This window comes from Aricia agestis, chromosome 11, assembly GCF_905147365.1.
Source record: "Aricia agestis chromosome 11, ilAriAges1.1, whole genome shotgun sequence".
Classification (NCBI taxonomy): Eukaryota; Metazoa; Arthropoda; class Insecta; order Lepidoptera; family Lycaenidae; genus Aricia; species Aricia agestis.
Window position 1 is genome coordinate 9,051,889 of NC_056416.1, and position 19,000 is coordinate 9,070,888.

A 19,000-nucleotide genomic window follows, 5' to 3' on the forward strand; every position below is an offset into this window, starting at 1 on the left:
TTACTAGTATATATTTTATCGTGTAAATTTTTTTTTTTTTTTTTTTTCTTCTATTTTGGCAACTTGACACAAAGGATGCGTATTGTGCCACAGACAGGGTAAAAAGGTAAGGAACGGCGGAAGGAATAAAAGGAAACGGAATTTGGAAGAAAGTTAATTAAAACAGTGTGGTAAATAATTAAATTCTACAATAAACTAAATGACATATAACTTATTCTAAATATTAATATTATTTAATGATAAGTAATTAGATATACAATTATATACATATTTATCATTGGAAGCAAGTAGTATATTTACAGAAGTAGGAAATGGAATAGGGATTAAAGACAGTTTATTATACAGTTGGGAATGATCATGGAGGGAACACGATAGGATAATGTGGTTTAAGTCACCTACTTCTCCACAGTCACATAAATCATCATCTTTAACGCCAATTCTCCTAAGATGCGTTGGAATGCACATATGACCCAGTCTCATCCGAATAATTGATGTTGTTATATTTTTAGAGAGGAATATTTTAGAAAACCAGGGCTTAGTAGGGATCTCTGGTTGAATTTTACGATACTGTATAGCTTTTGTTTGACTACTCAAGGCCCACGACTTATTCCAAGATTTCAATAGGGAACTCCGTGCCAGAGCAGCCAAATCATGCGCATAATTATTAAAAGGGAACAAATCACCACTGAAAACAGCCTCTTTTGCCAATTTGTCGGCAATTTCATTGCCAACAATACCGCAATGGCTCGGTATCCATATAAATGTTATTGAAAAGCCTTGAAGTTTACATTGATATAGAAGGTTTCTAACTTGAACAATAATTGGATAACAATTTTTTGATTTAAAAGGAAATTTAATCAGGGATTGTAGAGAGCTTAAAGAATCTGTGAATATTAGAGTCTCTTTAAGCCTGCCAAGTAAAATATACTCAACAGCCTTAAAAAGGCCGTAACACTCTCCTGTAAAAACAGATGTTTCAGGCGGAAACTTTACTTTTTGTACAATATTATATTGTAAATGGTAGACACCAACTCCAACACAACTATCTGTAGTATCCTTAGATGCATCTGTATACATGTGGTGGTAACCCTGCCAATTGTTATTCGTGATGTACTTAAATATATTGTTAGCAAAATATGTATCTGTTTTTTGAATGCCAATGTCAAGTCTAATATCTGGCACAAGCGTTAGAGCTTCATATACTGAATCAAATAATGGAAAAGTTTGAGAACGAAAAGTGGGGGCGTCAATTACTAAGAATTTACGATAACTAGTAAGAAGTAAGGGATGAGATTTATGATGCCAGTATTTATTATTACTATGACACAGTTGAAATAAAGTTCTAAGTTTTGGAATTAAGGGATGATTTTTAAATTGATAACAACGAACAAAATATTTATCCGCCAGATATTGTCGACGGAGTTGAAGAGGAGGTTCGCAACATTCCAACTGAAGTGCGTTTATTGGAGATGATCTCATAGCTCCGCAGATTATACGCAAGGCTTTCGCTTGTATTTTGTCCATTTTTTGTAAACCAGTTACGCTACACGGCTCCAAAAGAAAAGTGCCATAATCTAGGACACTCCTAATTATTGCATTATAAATTAATTTCATAGTAAATGGATGTGATCCCCACCAGACACCAGATAAACACCTTAACATATTTAGAAGCCGCTCACATTTGGAACAGATGTAATCGATGTGTGCGTTGCCATTTAATTTTCCATCTAAATATAGCCCTAAAAATTTGACTTTGTCTTTAACGGGAATTGGCACTCCATCATAAATAATAGTAATAGGAGGAGGCATACGCATACGGGTAAATAAGACGACGGAACTTTTATTGATGGACAAGTCTAAGCCATGCTTGTCCATCCAAGATTTTAACTGTTTCAAGGCGCTAATAAGATCTCTACATGCAATATTTATCGAACTATTGATTACATAAATAGCCTTGTCATCTGCATATTGAAGTAATTTTATGATACTTAAATCTAGACAATTTTCTAAGTCGGATGTGTATATATCGTAAAGTAGTGGACTTAAGACTGACCCCTGAGGAATGCCTTTTCGAACAGTTCTAGTTTCCAAAGAGTTATTTAAAATTATTATTCTTTCTATTAAAATATTAATAATGAAATTTACTAAAATTAAAGGCAAACCAAATTTAATTAACTTTTCCTTTAGGATACTTATAATAATATTATCATATGCAGAATTTATATCCAAAAAAGATGCAACAACAGATTTATTTTCTGTGAATGCTGTGCGTATATCTGTGGTTAATATGGCAATATTATCTATGGTACCTCTACCTTTGCGGAATCCAAACTGTGTATTGGAAAGGAGGTTATGTTTTTCTACAAACCATTCTAGTCTGTTTTTCGCTAAATGTTCCGCAATCTTTAATAAAACAGAGGATAGAACAATGGGGCGATATGATGTAGCCAAAGATGGGGGTTTGTTGGGTTTTGGTACTGGAATAACTTTTTGTTTTCTCCATGAAGTGGGTAAATTACCAGTTATTAAAATTTGGTTTATTAACTTGAGGTAGTATTGTAAAATTTCCTCATCAGCATGTTGAAAGAAAGAATATGGAATGCCATCTAATCCGGGAGAAGAATCTTTTAAGTTTTGTACTACCCCTTTTAACTCTTCTTTTGTAAAAAGCGAATTTAGGTCTTCAAAATTTACATTTTGTAAAGGAGGAGGAGGTTCAATAGAAATAGTGGGAGGAGCTAAATTATCTAGAAACTCAGAAGCTAAAGAGTCAGATATAGGATGAGATGGGGTAGTGAATGCAGATCTATACCGTCTTATGTTTTTCCATACTATAGTAGGATGAATACCTGGATTTAATGATAAGCAAAAATTTCTCCAACTAAGTAACTTCTTTTTCCTGAATAATTTCTTAGTATCCTTAACGCAATCAAGATATAGCTGATAGTTGGCTATGTTTGGATTTGTATTATATTGTTTTTCAATCTCTTTCCTATTCTTAATGGCAACTGTGCATTCTTGATCCCACCAAGGTGGAGATGGTGTATGATGACGTGAAGTATTTTTTTTTGGAAATGATTCATCAGCAGCTTTTATAAATGCTGCAGTCAAAGCCTCAGCACATAGTGACTCATTTTCTGATGATATTTCAGGAAGAAAAGATAACTGATTCCTGAGTGAAGTTTGAAATTTATCCCAGTTAGAATTATTGTTAATATGATACTTTATTGATTCAGACTGATTCGATTTACTTTTATCTTTACCTGGAAATGATAGAATTATAGGAAAGTGATCACTTCCATGACTTGACTGTAACACATTCCAATGAAAAACAGATGATAGATTTGGTGAACATATTGACAAATCTGGTGCACTACAACCTTCATGAGGAGCAGTGCGCCGAGTAGGTTGGCCGGAATTGAGAATACACAGTTTATTATAATCTATTAAATCTAAAACTTCGTAACCCCATTGATTGTCTTTGTGACTCCCCCATGACTGATGCTGTGCATTGAAGTCTCCTAGAATTACTACTGGTTGTGGTAATTGGCTAATAATACTTTTTATTTCAGAGAAGATGTAATATGAAGGATGAGGTATATACAGTGAAACAAAACATATGTTATTTACAGATGCAGCGATGATTGAAAAATCAGAGTGATGTGATGGAAGAGGAATGTGATGAAATGATTGATGGTGTTTGATGAGCATGGCTGTACCACCATACCCATCTGATCTGTCTTCCCTGAGACAAGTGTAGCCAGAAATCCTGAAAAGTGATTCCGGCTTGAGCCATGTCTCTTGTAAGGAAAGAACAATAGGTTTGTATTTATTAATTAAAAAAATAATTTCGTGTTTTTTACTAACCACACTGCGGCAATTCCACTGGACTACGTTGTCCATTGTTGGAAGTGGTATTAATTTGTGATTCAGTGGTGAATATGGCAGCGTTGGACGGTGATAAAGATGATAATGATGTAATCAGTTTGTTTAATGCTAAAATTGTTTCTTGTATCGAATCCATGTTAATACCGGGAGCTGGATATGCAGATCCATTATCTCCTAATGGAGGATTATAATCTTTTATTAAGCTATTATGTGTTTGTCTGTCATACCCATTTTGTTGTTTCTGTGGCAATTTTGGTTGTTTGAAAACAGTTTTTTTATATGACCGTTGCATTAAATTCAAATTCTGTTTATTATTATTGTTGTTGAAAAATGATTTTTGTGTATTTACAGGTGATGATGATGAAGAAGTAGATGATATTAACATGTCAGAATATAATTTTGAAATGGGAGGATGTAACTTAGAAGCTTCTGAGTAGGATAGACATTTGTGAGCCATTGACTCCTTAATTGATTTTTGGCGTTGGAATTCTGGGCATTTTTTATCAGTTGCAATGTGCGAACCGTGGCAAATACAACAGTAAATAGACTCCTCTTCAACTGAGCAACTATCACCAGCATGCCCTTGGCCACACCTAAAGCATCTAGGTGTTGACCGACATTGGTTTTTGACATGTCCGTATCTACAGCAATTGAAGCACTGTATTGTAGGGAATATGTATAAGTCTACAGGAAGTGCATTATAGCACATGAAGACTCTCTTTGGTAGCGTCTGTCCGTCAAATGTTATTACCACAGATTCGGTGTTATTAAATTGAGCGGTTCCATTCACTATTGTTTTTTTCTTTAACCTCCTAATTTTTAGTATTTCACCACATCCAATTGGTAAAGTAATATTATTTATAACATCATCATCGGACCAATCAGCAGGTATGCCTCTAACTAATCCTATTCTACTTACCTGAAATGATGGAATAAAAGATTTAAATTGTTCTGAATTGAATTGAGGGTTACTTATAAAACTATTGGCTTCATTATATGAAGAAAAGGCTACAGATAATCGGTTTCTGGCTATTTTCTTAATACTACCATCTACAATATTTTTAATGTTATTTGTTTTCAAGTAATGGCCAAACACTATGGGGTGAAAATTTATGTTTTCATTAGGCGACTTTGGTACCTTTTGTATATGGACAATATAAGGAGAAGAGTCTGTATCTTTATACAGCATCCTACCGACCCGTGAATCTAAGCCCTGGGTTTTTTCAATTGTACTCATATTTGTCTGCGTTTCAGGAATAACGTCTTGTTTAGGGACATTGTGGATTTCGGTGTCGCTAAGACACATGCAATTGATATTCGGATTAGCCTTTTTTGGGTCCCTTTTAATTTTTTTCTGGCACTTTTTGCACCGCTTTCTAGGAATCGCTGGACGTTTTCTAGTATTTACTGAGCATGAGGTGTCAGTATCCATGCTCGAATCATTAGATACAGTAATATAAAGACCAACGGGGGGACCAGGTCCCCCCGGGTCGGGCTCCTCCATAATATTCTTATTAACTACGTTATAAAATAAAAACTTACCAAATAAAATGAATATAAACTACAAGAAAGAAAAAATAAAACTAAAACTACACTATTTAATTAACTAATTAAAGATAAAAAGAATTTTAAAATTTTCCGAAAAAATACCGCGTCCGCCTTTTGCAAGTTCCCGCGCTTTTCCTCATCGTGTAAATTGTAATTTGTACGAATTTATTTCTTCTTCTTCTTCTTCTTTTGGCGTAAGCCACAGACTAATAAGAGATACTCCGTACCATAAACCTATAATGCTAGTTTATAATTATTATGTCTATACTCCGTACACTTTTTTGACAAATATTTTTTTTTTTTTTTTTTTCTTCTATTTTGGCAACTTGACACAAAGGATGCGTATTGTGCCACAGACAGGGTAAAAGGTAAGGAACGGCGGAAGGAATAAAAGGAAACGGAATTTGGAAGAAAGTTAATTAAAACAGTGTGGTAAATAATTAAATTCTACAATAAACTAAATGACATATAACTTATTCTAAATATTAATATTATTTAATGTTAAGTAATTAGATATACAATTATATACATATTTATCATTGGAAGCAAGTAGTATATTTACAGAAGTAGGAAATGGAATAGGGATTAAAGACAGTTTATTATACAGTTGGGAATGATCATGGAGGGAACACGATAGGATAATGTGGTTTAAGTCACCTACTTCTCCACAGTCACATAAATCATCATCTTTAACGCCAATTCTCCTAAGATGCGTTGGAATGCACATATGACCCAGTCTCATCCGAATAATTGATGTTGTTATATTTTTAGAGAGGAATATTTTAGAAAACCAGGGCTTAGTAGGGATCTCTGGTTGAATTTTACGATACTGTATAGCTTTTGTTTGGCTACTCAAGGCCCACGACTTATTCCAAGATTTCAACAGGGAGCTCCGTGCCAGAGCAGCCAAATCATGCGCATAATTATTAAAAGGGAACAAATCACCACTGAAAACAGCCTCTTTTGCCAATTTGTCGGCAATTTCATTGCCAACAATTCCGCAATGGCTCGGTATCCATATAAATGTTATTGAAAAGCCTTGAAGTTTACATTGATATAGAAGGTTTCTAACTTGGACAATAATTGGATAACAATTTTTTGATTTAAAAGGAAATTTAATCAGGGATTGCAGAGAGCTTAAAGAATCTGTAAATATTAGTGTCTCTTTAAGCCTGCCAAGTAAAATATACTCAACAGCCTTAAAAAGGCCGTAACACTCTCCTGTAAAAACAGATGTTTCAGGCGGAAACTTTACTTTTTGTACAATATTATATTGTAAATGGTAGACACCAACTCCAACACAACTATCTGTAGTATCCTTAGATGCATCTGTATACATGTGGTGGTAACCCTGCCAATTGTTATTCGTGATGTACTTCAATATATTGTTAGCAAAATATGTATCTGTTTTTTGAATGCCAATGTCAAGTCTAATATCTGGCACAAGCGTTAGAGCTTCATATACTGAATCAAATAATGGAAAAGTTTGAGAACGAAAAGTGGGGGCGTCAATTACTAAGAATTTACGATAACTAGTAAGAAGTAAGGGATGAGATTTATGATGCCAGTATTTATTATTACTATGACACAGTTGAAATAAAGTTCTAAGTTTTGGAATTAAGGGATGATTTTTAAATTGATAACAACGAACAAAATATTTATCCGCCAGATATTGTCGACGGAGTTGAAGAGGAGGTTCGCAACATTCCAACTGAAGTGCGTTTATTGGAGATGATCTCATAGCTCCGCAGATTATACGCAAGGCTTTCGCTTGTATTTTTTGACAAATATTGTGGAGCATGTTTTTTGACGGAGTTACTTTTCCTTAGTTTTTATTATTCGTAGGTTTCATCAAATCATCATCCTTTGCCGTCATGTTGACACTTGACACTAATGCAAATTAGTGTTGCCTCATTATCTTTACTGTGCTACCTTAAATTAGAGAAGATAATAATATGTTATCACAAAATACTTTTAATAATTCCCTAATTTTATATAATTCTAACTTTCACCTGCGGCTTATCCTATCGTTAACGTCTATCCCTCGGGGACCGTTCTTTTTCCCGGGATGAAAAGTACCCTATGTGCTTCTCCAATCTCCATGATACCCCAGACAACGTGTACCTATGAAAGTTTCATGATGATCCGCTTAGTACTTTATGCGTGAAGGCGTAACAAACAAACAAAGTCACTTTCGCATTTACTAGCTAAAAGCCGAGCTTTGTGAGGGCTCGCGTCGTTACACCTTTGACTGATGATAACACATTTAGTATTTACAGGTAAATAAAAATTACTATGTTAAAGCACAAATCAATAGGCGTAATAGTTTTTCCATAAAGTGTACCACAAAATGTACAGGTTGTAGCCTTGTAGGATATACTAGGGCTCGCTTCGCTCGCTCTGATTATAATAATACTAGCTATTTGACCGAGCTTTGCTTGGTATTCGATAAAACACGAATAAAATTACATTTTATAAAAATGATTCCTAGCTAGATCGATTTATCGCCCCCGAAACGCCCTATATACTAAATTTCATGAAAATCGTTGGAGCCGATTCCGAGATGCTAATTATATATATACAAGAATTGCTCGTTTAAAGATTTAAGATAAGATAAGTACTATCTTTTACCCGCGACTTCATTCGCATGACGCATGTATGTAGTTTTTGTCACTAGAAGTGCGTTTTATCAAATAGTTCCTTTGCCATCATGTTGGCATTCCTGTATGTTAATAACGTAAACACGGTAGACACGCTCTGCGAGTATTCATAAGTTTTACTGTATTTCAGGGTGATTAAACTGATGCTGGTAACCCTATTTCACTAAGCTTAAATGACGGCAACCTGAGTTATTCACATTAATTATTGGGCCCCCGTTACATTTTTCACGTTCACAAAACACTTTCACGCTTAACACCATCATTCTTTCACCACTCTTTAATGTTTTAAGCATGATTTTCTCACGATATCACAGTAAAACTTATGAATACTCGCAGAGCATGTCTACTGTGTTTACGTTATTGACAGGCAGTAATGCCAACATGACGGCAAAGGAACTATTCGATGAAACGCACTTTAAACAATTACAATTTACATTCTCTTTGATATAAATTGGCAATATTAACTTGTAAATGTCAAATTGTCATTTTCTTGATTCTTCAGTCTTCTAGTTTCTTCTGTTTTTCAGCGATATATCATAACTATTTTAAGTACGGTACCTACGTGTAATATAGTCGTGTTCGTTTCGTTTTTCAATGCACATTGCGCATGCGCAAAGTAAAAAATTAGTGTCAGTGTGAGTGTCATGTTCTAAAATCTTCTTTTGGCGTAAGCCTCCCCATATTTTAGTGTACCAACAAATTACATCGAAATGTGAGAAAATTGAGTTGTACCAAATATTCAAGGCTGATTAAGATTTTTATTGTGCAATGCACCTTACACATGTGGTTATAATTATTACTAGTTTCTTATAAAAGTAAAGGGTAAAGTAAAGTTAGTTAGTGCAATCCAGTCTTAGACTGGATTGCACCAACTAACTTTAACTTTAACCTTAACTATAACCGGAAAAATTGACAGATGTCGTATGAGAATATGGGGTGTTTGGACGCCATATTTAACTTTAACTATAACCACGCCTCTGGTGCAACCCAACCTAAGGTTGTATTTTATTGGTATTTTAGAACATGACACTCAATTATGAAGTTGACAGTCAGCTGCCAAGCTGCAAAAAAATGAAACGAAGACGGCTGTGATTAGGCAACAAAGAGGATATAAATTGGCAACACTAACTTGTAAATGTCAAATTTTCTGATAAAATTGTCATTTTCTTGATTTTTCAGTCTTCTAGTTTCTTGTTTTTCAATTTTTTCAGCGATAATCTTAAGAACTATTGTTAAGTACATGTTAATTGTAATATAATAGGCAACAAAGACTATATAAATTGGCAACACTAACTTGTAAATGTCAATTTTTCTGATAAAATTGTCATTTTCTTGATTTTTCTAGTTTCTTCTGTTTTTCAGCGATAAAATATAATCTTATGAACTTGAAAATGCTTCAACGAATCATGTTATAAATGGTTACTGTATGGTCTTACATTAAGTCTAATAAGGTGAGCTCGATTTTCGTGTAAGTGACTGAACGCATGCGTCTGACAATTTTCGGCCATATTGTTATGACGCATACAAGATCATAGGTCTCCGCCAGTGACGAGTCTTCTCGCAGTTGACGTGGCTACTACGTACCGTCCCGTTCGCCCACTCCGGACGCAGCATATACGGTGACGAGGAATACGTAACTGGTGAGTGCTCGTACTGAAGACATTTTGCCGTCTGTCACGGTCGATTATTGTGGGAGCTTTGTCGAACATTTAACTTTAATGCTTTAACTTCACCAACATGAACTCTCAAAAAACGATGCGTACAGGCTAATAAATGCAATAGGAAAATTTCTTGTTATGACGCGATGACTTCATCTCGAAATGGCTATTGACAGTGCAATAACAACAATCAGTTTTAGTCCCGAATCGATACGGTTTAAAGTTTAAGGTGTGTTAGTCGTGCATAAGATGCGTAGAATGGTGACCTTGACCATTTTAGGTGAGCCAAGTGGGCATGGACGGAATGGTGGAGGAGAACGGCACAAGTGGCGCGGGAGGCGTCTCGGACCCGCTGTCGGGCGCGGGCTCGTCCGCCAATACCACACCTCATGTAGTGACGAGCATTGTGCAACTCACATTACCAGCACAAGCCCCGTCTGCACAGGTAATTATGTTACTAGCTTGCCTTGTGCTATTACACAGTTTCTGCAATAAGTCATTGCAAACTGTAAACTGATACTCAGTCCTCTGCTTCTGTTTACAATTTGTGGAAGATTTATTTTTAAAACATAAATATTTTAAAGTGTTGTGTTTTTTTTAGGTCCAGTCAGTTATACAACCCAATCAACAGTCTGTGATTCAAACTGCATCCAACATTCAGTCGGTGCAGTTACCTAAGGGAAATGTTATACTTGTTAGTAAACCTAACTCTGTCATTCACACAACTCCCGGAACATTACAAACTCTGCAGGTAATGCAAGATTAAAAATATTTATCTTTCTAAATCTAATATTTTATTAAGATTGTGTTACATTCTGCTTATTGTGTAAATAATACTTCTAATTTTCAATTTAACCTCATCTTGTTTAAAATTATAAATAAATACTATTTAATGTAAGGCTTTGTATAAATAAAATACTCTCTTTTTAGATAAAACCAGAGCCAAACAGTCTTGTTGGTGTCCCGGGACAGTCATGTAGTGATGAAAGCAGTGAAGAAGATAGTCCAAAAAGAGAAAAATATAGAGAAATGCTAAGCAGACGACCATCCTACCGGAAAATTCTTAATGACTTGGGAGGTGCTGAAATTGCTGGTATGTATTTTTTCGCATTATTTAGTTAGTTTTTGCAATAGTACTGTATTTTATTATTTATAGATAATCATAATTTGTTATCATAAATGTGATATAAAGAATGTGCTTTATGAATAAGTTATATTAAGTAGCTTTAATAAAATTTAAGATCATAAATCTATAATAGTGTAAAGATCTGAACTGCAAAGTCTCAAAGTATCAGTTATGGTGCCACAACTTCTGGAATATTTTGCAATTACAACATAATATGGACATATTATGTTCAATATGTAACAGACAATATTTTTTCTTTGACCGAGGTTCATTCTTTAAGTATGTGTTGGTTAATTTTTGAAAAACGTAGTTTATTGGTAAAGTATTTCATCAAAGATCTTTGTACCATCAAGGAAATTGATTCCTATAGGCAGTCGACGGACCTACGTCACAGTATAGCAATATTAGTCCCTACAGTAACGAAACGCCTTTTTACGTCGCACGATGCCGCCACCGATGTAGGTACCAAGCAGATATGCCAGGGTTGCCACGGAACGGGAAAAAAAATAAAATATTGTGCTCGTAATGCAAATGTTATCATTTAATCTGTTTAATCAGCGTGTTATATTTATATATTATGTCGTACTGCCAGATATTTACGTGAAACTTTATTTTTAGATGATTTTAGTTCTCTATTTAAAAATTTAACTAACCCATCAAGCCCCATAGGCTCACCAGTGAGCGAGACACAATAGGATAACAATAGATTTCCAAGGATCCACGAATCACGATCGAAGGATTAAAATAATGAAGACGCATTCGAAATTTCGAATATTAAAAAATATCCAATAATTAATCACACGTCAGGTGTAACAGAAGCACTTCAAAACTCATATTACGTGTGCGGTAAGGGCGGTCCAAAGGACAAAATGTTACACTTGGTGTGTGTACCTAGCTAAGTAGGTACTAATTAGTATGTAACAGGGTATTTGACAGATTTTTAATTTATTCTATATTGTTTCTCTCCTTGTTACACTTCTTACAACGTAAACAATAAAACAAATAAATGCCGCCAAGGCCAACACAATATTAGTGTTAACTATGAGCCGATATTTATGAAAATTTAAATCCTTTTTGTTTTTTGAATCAGATTTACATCCGTACACTGAACATTTATTATAATATCCCATTGTTTATAAGATAAGTTATCGTTTTACAATACAAAATTCGTAGACATCGCGCTACCCCTGTGCGCGCAGGTATACAAACTCCGCGAGTTTGTATACGCGGGCCCGCGCCGCCTGCTGCCCCGCGGGTACCCCTCCGTTGCTCTGCGCAAGTACATTCGTTTCACTACTGTAGGGATATGTCATATTGCTATACTGTGCCTACGTCATGTGGTAGGCTTATGTCAACTCAATGATAGCTGTGATCGGTCGGAAGGGTTTGACTCAACGCGACTAAATTACTTAGGTCCGCCATCTGCCTAGGAATCAACTTCTCTAATAGTACATTCCTTGTTGTATAAACCCACAAACACCTCTCTTATTTAACTAGTGCTTTAATAAGTTAAATTTTGACAAATCATTGTTTAAAATTCGATTGATTGAAATTATGATAATGCTTTAACTGTTTTCATGTAGTGTACTTTTCTTATTTATTTGAAGCATAATGGGCCATATTATTAGTAAAAGATATAATGTAACAACAAAGTTTCACAACATGTAGAACATAATCATAATATGCATTTTGGTGTTTGTAATATACAGGGTGTTTGTTAAATGATTATTAATAGAAAAGGGCTAAAAATTTTACATAAGTATTTATTTATTTTCGCAATGTAAATTTCTTAGTTTTAACTTTCCAAACATGGTCTTCTTTGTAATACATAATATTATAATACACAAAAAAGTATACCAATATATTAAATTTCAAGCAGAATTAGAATAGTTACAAAAGAATCTAAAGTAAATAATTGTTCATAAGAAGTTGTAAACTTATCCATAACAATGTTCATTCAAAAATGAATAAGAAATGACATTACAGAAAATCGCATGGGAATAAAACCAGGATCTGAGAATGAAGTGTCGCTGACATCCTCTTTGTCATTTGCACCAGGTCAGTTTAATGTGCTGCGACTGACACAACTTGTTTCCGTGTGCAACATTGTCACTAACCTTAAAAATGTACACATAATACACAAGTACATTTTTTACCATATTATGGAAACATGTTCTTTCAAAGTTCAAACTCTAAACTATCACCATCACAATAAAGATCCATTTTGGCTTGGTAAACTTCATCTGTTTTAGTATTAGTCTATTTGTGTTAAGTTTGTATCATCAGTACAAATGTGAGAATGGCTTTCTATGATTATTGATTAGACAAAGGGAGAATGGCAGATTTTAGTTGACTAATACCTAATACTGAATACTTAACATGAATATGACAACATAATATTGTGTTTATTCATATAAGGCTGATTTTTTAACTGTCACTTAACTTTAACTGATGAATTTTCTTTTTTAATTGAGGTACCTTCCAAAATGTCAAAGAGTCAAATTAATTCCTTAGGTATGGTGGGTTAAATTGTTTATCTTATCTGACATTTGAAAATTAGCCCTAATATTACATTATCATTAGAGCTATGGTTTGTAAACATAAGGTACAACATTATTTAATGCTACTTGCAAAAAAATCACCTTACACCAATTTAAAGATAAGTTTTGTTAACTGATCTACACATACTAACTTCCATTATGTACTATTTTGTTACAATTTGTATGTGGAGGTGGTTGGAGGACAGGTTTTCATAATTATTAATTACTCCTGTTTATAAAAATCCCGTTATAAAAATCGTGTGGTACTTATATGATAAATAAAATGAGAAAATAGAATACAAAAATTATATACAGAAGTACAATAATATGTTTCAGTTGAACAAATTCTACATAAGATTTATAATACTGTAGGTACTTGTATCGTTTAATGTATTCTGAATGACGTAACTCGCTGAGAAACAGCTAAAATGACGTCATGCAATGATGCGCGTTCAAAGTTTATAAATAATAATTATTTTAGTGCTTTGAAGAAGTATGTAATGTTTTGACCGAATGCGCCAGGAGCATTATGTTTTCCGATTGTGTGTGTATTTAATTATGTACGCCGCGCTGTAGAGTGTAGAGCCTAAACTTATTGTCGCGTTATGAAAAGGCGCGGCGGAATGGGCCGCATTTTTTATACATAAGTTCTGTGGTTCAATCTCTGAGCGAAGAAACGCAAGTGCGCTGCCGGCCTTTTAAGAGAGAACAGGCTCTCTTAAAGATTTGCGAGTTGTAATGGTCCTTAATATAGCTTGACCACCATATTTTATTCCAAAATTTTGTTGTGCACAGTAGAAAAATTCCGGTAATCCCCATGGTTGAAAACTTCCACTTATGCCAATGCGATTAGCCTTCTCCAAAATATTTTATGTACACCTGTATAGTTGTCCTATCAGGAATCAGGATGTTTTTTTAAACAGTATCCAAACTTTTAGGAGAAAATATGCCTATGAAAAAGTGTTTAGTACCGTTTCTAAGCAAAAATCAACAAATTTATTAAACTTAGGAAGTTGACTGCATACCAGCATGCTAGAAGTTGCTTAATTTCAAAAGTATATTCACTCCTAAAAGTTTCAAAATTCTTCCTGTGTAGATCTACATCTGCTTTAATTGAGGTACCTTCCAAGTTCCAACACGTATTGTGAGAATATATTTTGTAATTATATGGTGTGTGATATAAGTATCAGTTATGCAGATCACTTTTTCGACTTTCGTCCACTAATGACTACCTAGTTTTACTATTAACGAGCACAATCTTTATATCAAATATTATAACTCATAGTGCTTTCATAAAAACTACTAATATGATGTGGTACTGTCATATTGATTACTTTTATTAGTAACAACTTCAACAAGGTAGGTATCGGAATCTAAAAAAATACCTTACGTTTGTTGTATGGCATTAGTTTTTTATTTATTCCAAAATAGTAATGCTACTGAGTAGTGAAATAACTCAGGGTATTTTTTGGAATTTCAGTCTATTCAATTCCTGACTGTGGAAGTTTAGTTAACAGAAATCTTAAGGTAGTTGTAGTGATTCATTATTTTTCGCTATTCTCCTATAGTTTAGTATTTCCCAATCCCACTTGAATAAATCATTCTTTATAACAAAAGAAAAGTGCAAGAGCGACCTGAAACTTAATATATTTATGCTCATATATTTTTGTCTTATAGTAATTCCAGCTGGAGCGTTACAGACCGAAGGTGGGATCCACACGTTGGCAGTGTCGGGGACGACAGCAGGTGGAGCCATAGTTCAGTACGCCAACCAGGATGGACAGTTCTATGTGCCCGGTGAGTGTCGTACATGATAGATCAGTTACGAATCCTAACATTACACTCATACAGCATAACCTTTAGAGGAATCGAACAAATTGTACTATGTTTGCAGGACCTATATTAGAAGATCAAACACGTAAAAGAGAGCTTCGGTTGCTAAAGAACAGGGAAGCCGCGAGAGAATGCCGACGCAAGAAAAAAGAATACATAAAATGTCTTGAAAACAGAGTAGCAGTTTTAGAAAATCAGAATAAAGCACTAATAGAGGAGCTGAAGTCACTCAAGGAACTTTATTGCCAGCAAAAAACAGAATGAGGTCCAGCCGGCTAAACAGGTGTGCCACTGCTCCGCCGGTGAGAGCCCGAGGCACGCAATGTCACATTCGTCCGGTATCTGATTGAGGTACCACACAACTTGTCTGAGATGAGGTGCACTCTAAAATGCAGATAATGAACAGCAAGAGGTGACCCGACGGCAACATCATGAGCATTGAAGTGTCTATTTGTTGTTTTTCCTGGTTTCCCAAGCTTTTTTTTTTTTTTGTAAATAAGTTTATTTACATTGAGTATGCAGGTACTTTGTAATTATAAGAACCTAGTGACACTAGCTGCCAATTAATATTATTCATTTATAGAATTATAATTTGAAATTGTTGGAATTTTGTTTCAAGTGATGTGTTATTGTTTGTATAATAAGTTGATTTATGGTTACTTAGAGGGTAAGTATGGATATATTTTTTCATAAAAGAAAAAAAAAGAAAAATATTACTTAGTATTACCACAGATTGCTAAATAAGTATTCCACTGCATAATATTATGTATACATTTTAATTTTATTTTCGTTTTGTACTTGTTACCTACCATGTTCCATAAATTGTTTATAATACAGAAATACTTTCTTTATCACTCTCTGGTTGTTGAGAAAACGAATTAACATCATTATAATATACATTTTAGTATGATGGCGCAAACCTAAATTGATTGGTGTTATTTATATCACCTTATTTAAATGTTATGTTATAATTGTTATTCAATATATGGTAAATCACCCAATCATTGGTATTTTAAGCCAACGCCTTTACCCTATACTTCGGGTAGTTTGCCCTATAATTTATCAAAATCTGCTTACTTTATTGACCATCGTCAAAGTGCCATTTTTGGTGATTATATGACATTTTCATTTTAAACAAATTGTATTTTCTGACGATTTAAATATTTCGTATGGATTGGATTGTGTTTTCTGCATTTGAGTTTTTTAATAAATTGTTTGTATTACTGTCATCTTATTGATGATGAAAATGAAAGTAATGATCAATATTTAATTAAGTATTATAAATCTGATCATGATTAAGAATTTACACATTATGCATTTACATTATCCAATAAGAATCAATGTTCAAAGTCAAAACTATTTGCTATTCCCAATATGTTTGTAATAAATTTTAATGAAAGGTTCTAAAATCTGTAGGTTTTGTAAAATCAATATATACCTACTTTCCAGGCATATTATGATATTTTATTATGTTACTACAGCTTAAGTTAAGGTAGAAAAATTATTTTCATATCCTCGAAAAACTATACGATCGTTCTGTAGTTATATGGGCGAATTTGCGTTGGGCATAGAGTTACCCTTAAATTCAATAATTTTAAAACCTTTCCTGTAATAAATTGCTATAACAACTCAGCTTATTCCAACAATTTTTCCATGCAGAAAACCGTCCATTAATTATTATTATCGTAGCATCGTTGACATACATTATTGTATTATGTGGTTTTAAAGTTTTACTATACAATGATAAATGTATAGTATGTATTTCACATAACGCGGCGTTATGTTCTAATGTTAAGCCAAAGTTAATCTTTAGTTTTCGTGCAATAATGTTATTGCAATGTACAGTTTTAGAAGCATACCAATTTTCAATTCTTTTTAAACATAACAATATATGTAGATGTGTATGTACATTGTGTAAAGATAGATTAAAATATGTTATAAAAGGTATTTATAAAGTTTGAATTATTTTGTATATACACAAATACCTATTATTCTTGTCAAAAGATAGTTTTGCATATCACCATGAAAATGAGTTATCCAGATATGTACTAATTATGTATAAAAATTAATAAAATGTTTAAGTGGACGTTTTAATTTATACTTTATTGTAAAAATTTAATGTATTTTCATGTTTATTTTTAAATAGACGATCGAAGTTAAAAATAAGATTTTTATATATATAGCCTGCTGCGACTGTTCGTTTGTAATTTAAACAAATATATTTTGATTTGAAATTAAAACGTTCAGTCGCCGCTGGTGTTTTAATGTTAATGTAAGACATTGTGGAAAGTGCCTTTAAATTAGAAAGAATAAAGTTTATACCAACATAGCTTTTTATGTTAACTTATGCTATTTATAAATATTAATAATTAACTGTTTGATGTAAATCATTTGTTTCTTTACTTATACATTTTATGGTGCGTACCTCTAGAAATACATACAATATTAAAAAAAACATATCTATAAATAAGGTCTATGCTAAAACACGCGGGCGCACGCTCGGGTGTGTTTAATGAATTATTATTTTTAACCCCCGACAAAAAAAGAGGGGTGTTATAAGTTTGACGTGTCTGTCTGTTTGTCTGTGTGTGTATCTGTCCGTGGCATCGTAGCATCCAAACGGGTGGACCGATTTTGATCTAGTTTTTTTTGTTTAAAAGCTGACATGATCGAGAGTGTTCTTAGCTATAATTCATCATCATCAGCCTGCTCAGTGCTGGACAATCAGAGTTTATCTGGTTCATGAAAGGCCGTTAGCAACTTGTTGTCGTTTGATAGGTCTTATATTTCATTCTAGTTCGTGACATTTGTGAGTATACAATATACATATACCATATTACTGCAGCATCACCTGGTAATCAATAGGATATCCAACTCCTCGCCAACTTAGACCAGAGGTTTCGTGTTTGGGCTTATTTTAATTGCGACAACCAGTAAGATGTAGATAGACAGTAAATATTTACATGCTGCTGCTGCAGCATCACCTGGATTCTATACCTAGGAACCGAGCTTCGTATGAACCCAAAATGGAGGTTTCATGTTTGGGCTCATATTAACGGCCTCATTGAAAAGAACATTGATAGATGGTAATCACATGGTAATCATGAGAATATGATTATTCTGCACTATAACCAACACAAGTTTAAAAAGTATGAAATAAAATTAAATTAAGAAATTTAAAAAAACCCCCGCCAAACAACTTTAAAAAGAAATGAAATAATATTTACTTACTGCCTTTAAATTCAAATAATTTCTAATTTGTCTAAAGTAATATTTTAGTCCATAATTGTTGTCAAGGTGTGTCGGGGGACCGCTAATGTAGATGTTTGATTTCACATAACATTATAGTATAGGGATCAGTTCACAGCGAACCGAATTGAGATAATCAGCGTCTTGGCGGTTTTATTTTGTAGTTTACTTGGCGGTCCCCCGACACACCGTGATAACAATAATTATGGACTAAAATATTACTTTAGACAAATTAGAAATTATTTGAATTTAAAGGCAGTAAATATTATTTCATTTCTTTTTTAAGTTGTTTGGCGGGGGTTTTTTTAAATTTCTTAATTTAATTTTTTAACAAAAAATTAAAACCGACTTCCAAGGTAAATATAATAATAACATCCTTATAATATGAACTAAAAAGTATTAATAAATTTTTCCTATCTAATAGTGCCTTTTTCCTAATTCGGCTAAACTCTACTATTTCTGTACTCAATCTTCATAATTTTGAAGTCGGTGCCAGTT

The 19,000-nt window shown here is 33.6% G+C and overlaps 1 protein-coding gene across 8 annotated transcripts; it reads left to right on the top strand.

The window, feature by feature from the left end:
- Positions 1–9,433: 9,433 nt before the first annotated feature.
- LOC121731466 (cyclic AMP response element-binding protein B) lies at positions 9,434–16,860 on the top strand. 8 transcript variants are annotated; one of them, XM_042120882.1, is made up of 7 exons: positions 9,434–9,547; positions 10,035–10,199; positions 10,356–10,505; positions 10,685–10,847; positions 12,867–12,938; positions 15,098–15,217; positions 15,315–16,860. In XM_042120882.1, exons 1-7 carry the CDS (start codon positions 9,512–9,514, stop codon positions 15,515–15,517), a joined length of 909 nt encoding a protein of 302 aa, XP_041976816.1. In that variant the 5' UTR covers positions 9,434–9,511; the 3' UTR covers positions 15,518–16,860. The 8 variants fall into 8 exon arrangements, with proteins under 8 accessions (XP_041976816.1, XP_041976818.1, XP_041976817.1 ...); XM_042120884.1 differs by having other exon boundaries at positions 15,330–16,860; XM_042120883.1 differs by having other exon boundaries at positions 9,436–9,547; positions 15,327–16,860.
- Positions 16,861–19,000: the final 2,140 nt, after the last annotated feature.

Bases quoted from the DNA above. Each gene is read 5' to 3' on its own strand.
- LOC121731466 (XM_042120882.1), top strand. From the start codon at position 9,512: ATGGTTACTGTATGGTCTTACATTAAGTCTAATAAG. The intron at 10,506-10,684 runs GTAATGCAAGAT...CTCTCTTTTTAG, and splicing joins GAACATTACAAACTCTGCAG to ATAAAACCAGAGCCAAACAG. The intron at 10,848-12,866 runs GTATGTATTTTT...ATGACATTACAG, and splicing joins GGGAGGTGCTGAAATTGCTG to AAAATCGCATGGGAATAAAA.